Consider the following 8,471-nt stretch of genomic DNA (forward strand, 5'->3'; position numbering starts at 1 on the left):
GTGAGTTTATGAATATCCAATTCAGCCTAACCCATCGTCTAAGATTAAGAAGATAGAAGTTATTGAGTTTATGGTGTTTCATATACCCTAGAAGGCTGGCCTTGAAGAAGTCATAAGTTGGACTGTTTGAAGTATTCTCACCATTTCCCAAAAGGCTATTCAAAATAAAGAGCCTGTGAAGAATTGTTTTAGACTATTCAAAGGCATGATTTTCTTACCTCTCTTACCTCTCTAACTCTTGTTACAAATCTCAATATTACTCATTTTGCTATAATTTTTTTAATAAAACTAATCATGCAGCATATCACACATGAAGATAGCTAAGAGAAAAGATTTTAATTAGCAGATTTTTACAATCTGTCTTAAGAGATTAATAACTTCTCATAATTCAAAATTTATCATCTTATTAAGAAAAGATAATATTTTTGGATCATTTTCATTAATCTCCTAAACATTTTTTTTTTCATAAGCCTCAGTAATTTCATGTACACAATCTGTATCAAAATGCAAGTTTTCAGTTTTCTTAACTAGTGTTATAATTTATCTTTAAGTAATCATCTAATTATTTCTCTAAATGAGGATGTTTATTAGTTTATTTGTACAAAATTGAGATATTAATGCTTAGTTTTGTGAAAATCAGGCACGAGTAATTAGCTTGTAATATTGATATTGATGTAGGATTCTTGAAGATTTCAAGTAATTCCTATCAATCTTTAGAAAACAGCAAAAATCCTCCACAAAAATCCACACAAACCCAAGAAAACAGAACAAAATTTGTATTATTTGATGAAACATAAACGGAAAATAGCAAGATACTGTTGATCCTCAATTCGAGAGGAGGACCGATCACTCCCAAATCTCTAAACGCCGCTAGAGCCCAAAGAAAACCTAAACCTAAGAGATCTCAAATTTCAGCCAAATTCAAGATGTCCTAACCCTAGGAAAACAAACTATTTAATGTATACAATTCAAAAGGAAATCCCTAAACAGTCCCTACATTCAATTTCCCCTCCAAATTCCCTCAAAAACCTTCCAAATTTGCTCACCTGGTTTCGGCGGCTCGTCCAGGAGAAGGATACCCCGCCTCGTTCGCAAAAGTCGGTCCCGTGTGGACCGGCTGGACCGGTCTAACAGATTCCTAAATGTTCATATATCAATGGCAACCCAAACGTTAATGTTCTATGTTTTACCATCATCCATGGTGCACACAATTTTATAGAATAGTTTTCTGCTGGAAACAAAGATATGCATTGCATATGATAATAAGCATACATTATTTCATAGCATCTTAAAGATTTAGGAGAAGGAAATTGAGCACTTTAGGTATATACAGAATACAGTACAGCATGAAAGGACAAAAAAGAAGCTAAATTGCTAAATGAAGAAGTCTGTACATGCTTTCTATTCTTTCTTTTTTTCTCAAGGCCAAGAGAAGAAGGTGACAATAGTACTCTGTCGCACAAGAGATAAAAGAGACATTTACATGACTATTAGCTGGTTCTATAACTAAAGACAAATGGTTGTGTTGTAATACTGGTACACTGAAAAATACCTGTCCTTCAAAATGGAGCTCAGTGTCTGTCCAAGCATCTTAGCTCTTGATTTGCACAATTGCACTTCACTCCTGCTTCTGTTGCTGAAATATAGAAGGCTCATGCGCTGCTACTCCTTAAACAGCTTCAGCAACCTATGAGCCTTTCCCCTTCAGTTCTCTAAATACAATGGTTGTCTTCTAACACTGATATACTGAAAAATGCCTGTTTTTCCAAATGGAGCTCAGTGTCCTTCCAAGCTTCTTAGCTCTTGGTTTGCATAGTGGTTTTGAGTCAGGTACTACTGCGCACTCAACACTGCTATCCTCTTGCTGCTCTTGCTGAAATGATAAAGGATCGCGCTGCCGCTGCTCCCTAAACAGTTTCAGCAACTTCTGAGCCTTCTCCTTTCCTTTGGTGCTACCACTAACGGATACCGACACGAGAGCAGGTATTACACCCTCTTGTAGAACCATGTGACTGCAACAGTCATCGCCATTGCATAGAATCAGAAGGCATGAGACAACCTGCTCCTGCTCCGCAGGCTCACCGGTGTCAAGTATCATGGCAAGATTTGCTATCAGACCTTGTGTCAACACCATCTCTCTCTTTCCAGCTTGGGTTGATGCTAGGTTTATGAAGACAGTAAGCACCTTCTCTGCCCATGCAGAACCTTCCTCATCTTGAGCATTTGAGGTAAGTAGAGATAAGAGGGCACCGACAATGCCGGAATCGAGGAGCGGTTGGATATTGGATGGATGAGTGGAGAGGTTGTAAAGGGTGAACAAGGCATCATGCTTGCAGGAGCTGCTATTCTGGGAGCTGTCAGATTGTAGGGACTGAACAAGGAATGGAACCGCATGGCTTGCGCCAATGATGGGTTTTGCTTCATCAAGGACAGAGAGGTTGAGGATTACAGCAGTCGCAGATTGCTGCGTTGAAGGATTGGAGATCATTCTCTGTAGGAGAGGAATGATGTCAAAAGACAACAAACTTTCCTTGTTCCTGAAATGGGATGAACCATGAATAAAATATGTTAGGAATCGTGATGTTTTTAAACTAATTCTTTAAACAAAAGAACTCTGCTATTAACCACTCTTGCAAAACAGATACAAATGAAGATCATGACATTAGAATTTTGCCATGAAAACTGCTCAGTAGATAAACAACCGAGTGTGCATATTCAATCAAGTGCAAAGGATAGTGGAACAAGTTGCTCTTCACTTAGAGTGACGAGGCACTACTCCAATATTTAAGAAAACTGAAGAAATTAAAAGGATTTAGAACAGGCGGTAAATGTAAGGGTAAACTTGGACAAATTATTCTGTGCGGAGTCCGGACGTCGTCCAGAAACCAATAAAAATGCGCCACGTCACCTCAAAAGTGTACCGCGCTCGGTACCGAGCATGATACCTACTGCTCGATATCAAGCGGTACCGAACGGTTCTCCCGTCCGGCGTCCGCACAGAATAATCTCTCGTAAATTTGTGTATAATAATCCCTCTGTTCCATAAAAAAAAACACCTCAAGAGATTTTTTACCTGTTATTGTTGACAGCAATGTTGAAAAGAGCCATGGCACCAATTTCCTGGGCCTTCTCGTCTCCTTCATCAATAGCTGATTTCAAAAACTGGACAAGTGCCTCAACAAAACCATTTGCACCCATATATATCCTTGCCTCCTCGTCATCCTTTAGTAATAACCTTATTTGCTCCACTGCTTCACATTGTCTGCTTATGCTCTCACCACCATAAAGTACAGCAAGCAAGCTCTCATATATCTGAAGCTCATCTTCTTCAAATGCTTGACCACAACTATCATTGAAACTACCCATCTCTCCCTCTAAGGTCTCCTGAACAGAACCGCTTGCATCAAAGGGAACTATCTCCGTCTCTTTGAGTAAGCACAAGCTCCTATACCCTGTAGATCTGGTATCTGTTGTCTCAGATTCTGATAATACAATTCTCCAGTAATTAGCATCAAGAGACTCTGGAGGACCATCGGGGAGGGGGACGCCATTTTGTTCGCACCAGCTAGCAATCAAGCCTTTGACACAATAATTCGGCGTCAAGCACAGGTGAGGCAACTGTTGCTGAGTTTTAGGACAAGTTTGATGTCCATCATTGAACCACTTCTCAATACAAGCACGTTCATAAGTTTGCCCTGATGAAATAATGACCGGATCATACATGAGCTGGAAGGAGATGGAGCACCTCAACTCTTCTGGGGGTATAGGCAAGTTTCCAAATATCACACCACTTTGTTTGGAGTTGAATGAGCTGAGACTACTAATCTGTTTCTCAAATGCCTGAGCAACCTCGCCAGTTTGAGAGATATCATCTAATGATCCTAATACAGTAGGAGAACAAGGAGCTGATCCCTGGGAATCTGTATCATCTGCAGTCTCAGCTCTGAAATGCTTAGAGTACTTTCGCAGAAGATGCAGTAGGTAAGTGACAATGGATTCCTTCCGTTTATCGTCTTCAGCATGAGCTCTTTCAATGAGCTTCTTGAGAGCTCTTCTTTCAACAAGTGCTGCACGAGAAGAAGTGATGCCAAGTTTTGATGCAGCTTGGTGGAATATTTCAAGTTCATCATTACAGCTTGGGCTACAGTTTCCTCTCCTCTCTTTCTGAAGTAATGAAATCACATCATTTCCAATCTGTTTCTCTGACTGATCCAGCTCAAACACAGTAATCTGTAGCTCACTAACAATCTCCAGAATCTGACAGACAGAGTAAAAGTAAGAAAAATCTGCTGAAAGAAAAGTTTCCATATGCTAGTAAAACACTTACACAAAGAATAATCAGCTTTTTAAATATATCTAAATAAATATTCAATAAAAATGCCCGTATAGGCATTCGTAGTACTGTTATGACTTATTGAGGATGACCAACAGGACTCAGTACAGCGACCAAAGAATCAATCGTCATTTGGAAATGAAGAGGTCATATGGAACACTGAAATTTGAACGCTAAGCAGCATAAATTGTATAGAACTAAATCCTAACGTTTTCAAATTGATAGTTTAAATTAATAAACACTAAAATCGTACAGGTTTGAAGAGAACTGACCCTAATAACAGGAAATCCCAAGACTTGCTAAAAAGGAGCAGATTTCCCATAGGGTAATACCCTACATGAAATCAGTCAAACAAATTTGTAGCAGCTGATACATCAGAGATGTCGAAAACAAACATTTTGCAGCATATATTACTTGTTTTTGCTTGTAATAAAAAACAAATATTTAGGGGTAGAGCTTGAAACTCGAAGTGTTTGAAATCAAGCAATCTTTTTCAAAAAAAAATTTTAACAGACCTATTAAAAGTGTACAGATATGTTTAACATGAAAACTAGCACGATAATATCTTCAGGAAAGTGAGCCATGGCATAAATTTTCTAGGCAAAACCATTGGTAGGAATGCATTGCAATCTAGATTACGGGTGCAAACATAATTGAATCATAATAATACTACTGTACCAACTAAGACTTCATTTGGGGCGGCTTTTTTATTGCTTCTTAAAGCAGCTTTCTAGTACAAAAATTAAATTTTTTTACTAAATAGTTGCTTTAAGAAGCAATAAAAAAGCCACTCCAAACGAAGCCTAAGACTATCTATTCAATCACCACAATCTAATTTTCATACAAGTAAACAAAAAAATAATTTTCAAGTACTTAAAAACACTAAAGCATAACCCACCTGACAACCAATATTTTGAGGGACTATGTTCTCAACACGTGTAAGACTATCTAGGAGAGAGCATCTTGCTTTCTCAAATTTCATGAGAATGGAGTCGCAAGTAATGGCCTGAAAATTCAAAACAAGGGAAAAAAATACACAGTAAGTACAAGCTAACCTATTATGAGCATCATAAAGTCAGATAGAATTCTTTAAAGCAGTGAAGAAGACTTCAGCCATACAAGCAACACATCATTGATAGTGCATATGCTTCCAACGCGCCATAAATATCAAACAAATCCAAATGCATACTCCTTCACAACTTTCAAATTACTTGTGGAGGTAAGAAGGTTTGAATAGCCTGAGGGCACAAACACAATTGAAAAATATATGCCGAGCGCAGGCCTACCATGACATTGATATACTATTATTCAGTATTACTAAGGGGCTGTTTGGTAGCACCCAACATTTGATTTAAGTAGGATTTCATAAATCCGCTAAATTCAGATTTCGAAAATCCTGAGAGGCCTAAATCATGAAAACTATTTGGTAACATTCATGATAAATTCTATTAAATCCCGTGCGACTGTTTGGCTATAGAACAGTTTTAACGAGCGGACTCTTCCTCTCGATCCAACGAATTTAGCAAATCCGGCAAAAAACAAGATTTTGGAAATCCGGGATTTAGCACAAAAAGACAGAATTTTCCATCTACGGCGGCTTTCATTTGCCGTGAGATTTGGTTTTGCATTTTAGGCCGTTTTACTGAATTTTGCTCAAATCCGCCTCAAATCCCGCCTAAATCCTGCTACCAAACAACCCCTAAATGTGAAAGTTTTATTTAGATCTACCTCAGAGTAAAAACTGGGATGGAAGGTGCAAGTCAGTCCAACTAGTCAAATTTGAAATGCCCATGGGTCAAGAAAACCAACATACATAAAAATAAGAGTTCACTAAAAGCATATCAAGTTGCATAGAAAAGAAGAACCACTACACAAGCTAACCATGAGTTTGGACCATCAAAAAGAAAGCTGAACTCACTAAATAAAGTTTGCTGCATTCCGAGCAATGCTGAAGAAGACTTTTGGCCTTATCAAGAGCAACATGTAATGCACAAAGTGATTGGATTCCAGACTTGCTACGTGGTCTTGATGCTTCAATAAAAGGAAAGATCTCCAATACTTTACCAACAATCAAAGAGAGTATCTTGCACATTCCTCCATGTAACTACAAGAGAAAACCACAAGCTCAACAACAAATTCATCTAAACAGGACTAAAATAACCATTGTACTCTTTAAAAACACTAAAAAAACTGATTAAAGGATGGATCAGTAGCCTTGCTAACAATTGATATGAGAAATTTTAAAAGAGTCCCATATCTGGAGCACGAATCATCACAAATAGAAGAAGAGATTCGGTTGCGATGATGAAAGAGCTAGTCTTGTTGAAATAATTATAGACCATACATGATTTTCTTCCAGTAAATCCTCTTAACTATCCAATGAATTAGTACTCGCGGCATTAAAAGAAGAAACATAATAAAAGCTTCATTGAAAAGAAATAAAAGATTAAATAATAGAGGGAATCCAAAACTTTGGCTAATAAAGAACGAAACAAATTTAACAAAAGGTTTAAATAGTTAAGAAATTATCCATTATCATGCAATTAAAGCACCTCTATAAAATGAAGCTCTTGAGCAAGCTACAGTTCTAACTGCCATACTAAAAAAAGCTTGCATAACCAACAGAAAACATTGCCACATTACCTTCGCATCGCCAACAATACAAATTTTCTCTTCAATCTCAGAGGAATCCATCAACCCTTCCTCAAAAGACTCCAACGCATATCGATTGATCACCTTACAAAAAAAAAAAAAAAAGTATAAGAACTACAAGCAGAGCTGCAGATCACCAAAAAACCATCGATTTCGGCACAAAACATGGCACAATTTCAAAAGCTCGTATAAAATTAAAGTTAAGAAAATCAAAAACCTATTTTTCTTTCTTTTTTCAAGCAAGCCTGCATCAAAACCCACCAATAGAAAAAAAAAAGGAAAAAAGAAGTTACCCAAGACGGTTTCAACTGCGACAACTTGAAAATATCAATTGCGCGATCCACGGCAAGTGATTTCAAGACCTCAGAGATGAAGCCACGAATTTGCCGACCACCGGTCTCAGAAGAAGACGGAGAACATGACGGCGCCGACAACGGCGATAACTACGCTGTTCACGCGAAGCGAATGAACGGTAAGATAAGTGCGCACAGAGCCTTCGAAGTGGATTCCGAAGATTATTATAGAGAAAACCCGAGGCTTTCAGAAGCCGTAAATTGAGCCATTTACGCGGGGTTAACGGGTAATTACTGTGTTATGTAGCCGGATACTGTCCGCACTAAAGACGCAATTGGATCGGGGAACAGCGAACAGAGAAGTATTTGTGCGAATTACCGCATACGAAAATCTATGCGGACGGGTAAGAGGGCGCCGTGGATATCGGGGATGATGATATGGGCGGGATCTCGGCCGTCCAGTCTGGTTTGGAGTCCTTAGTCTTTTTGCAGCCGTTGGATTGTGGACCCCAAGATTAAGAAGAAGTGTACAAAAATACGTACGTTGGATTGAACATCCTAAGATGCTGCTCCCGAATAATCGGCTCTGCCGACCTCCTTCGTCGGCCGCTTGTGCTTTGTGGTTTTTCTTCAACTGACATTTTTACCCTTTTCTTCGTTGAATAATTTATAAGAGAATAAATCCGAAACTCTCGATGATAAATTTAATTTTGATATTTGGGAAGGTCAAAATTTTAGTTATGTTGAGAGGGCAAGTTTTTATATTTGATCCTGCAATTGGTTTTTGAATTTGAGAACTTTAAGATTATATTTAGGATGGCTTTTTAGTAAAAGAAATTAAAATTTTTTATTGTACTAAAAACTTGTTAGAAAAAGCAATCTGAAAGTCCATCAAGATAAGGCTTCGTTTGGGACGATTTTTTTCTGTTTCTTAAAGCAGCTTCCTAGCACAAAAATTTTAATTTTTGTACTAAAAAGTTACTTTAAGAAGCAATAAGAATGCCGTCTCAAACAAACGGAAGTCTAAAGCTTTGTTAGAGACGACTTTCTTACTGTTTCTTAAAACAATTTTTTTGTACAAAAATTAATTTTTTTTACTAAAAAGTTGGTTTAAAAATCATTAAGAAAGTCTTATATATCATCTATTTTAGAAATTTTCTACAATTTCAATTAATATTCTACCGTCAAATTTG

At 37.7% G+C, this 8,471-nt stretch overlaps 1 protein-coding gene across 1 annotated transcript; it reads right to left on the minus strand.

Annotated features, from left to right (window-relative positions):
• Window positions 1–1,257: 1,257 nt before the first annotated feature.
• Window positions 1,258–7,492, minus strand: LOC110109773 (U-box domain-containing protein 45). The gene is made up of 6 exons (XM_020840971.2): window positions 7,279–7,492; window positions 6,977–7,069; window positions 6,252–6,437; window positions 5,232–5,339; window positions 3,074–4,257; window positions 1,258–2,537 (listed from the first exon to the last, which is right to left on the minus strand). The coding sequence occupies exons 2-6, from the start codon at window positions 7,025–7,027 to the stop codon at window positions 1,733–1,735; spliced, it is 2,334 nt and encodes a 777-aa protein (XP_020696630.1). The 5' UTR covers window positions 7,028–7,069; window positions 7,279–7,492; the 3' UTR covers window positions 1,258–1,732.
• Window positions 7,493–8,471: the final 979 nt, after the last annotated feature.

This window comes from Dendrobium catenatum, unplaced genomic scaffold (genome assembly GCF_001605985.2).
Source record: "Dendrobium catenatum unplaced genomic scaffold, ASM160598v2 fragScaff_scaffold_1116, whole genome shotgun sequence".
In the NCBI taxonomy this organism is placed as follows: domain Eukaryota; kingdom Viridiplantae; phylum Streptophyta; class Magnoliopsida; order Asparagales; family Orchidaceae; genus Dendrobium; species Dendrobium catenatum.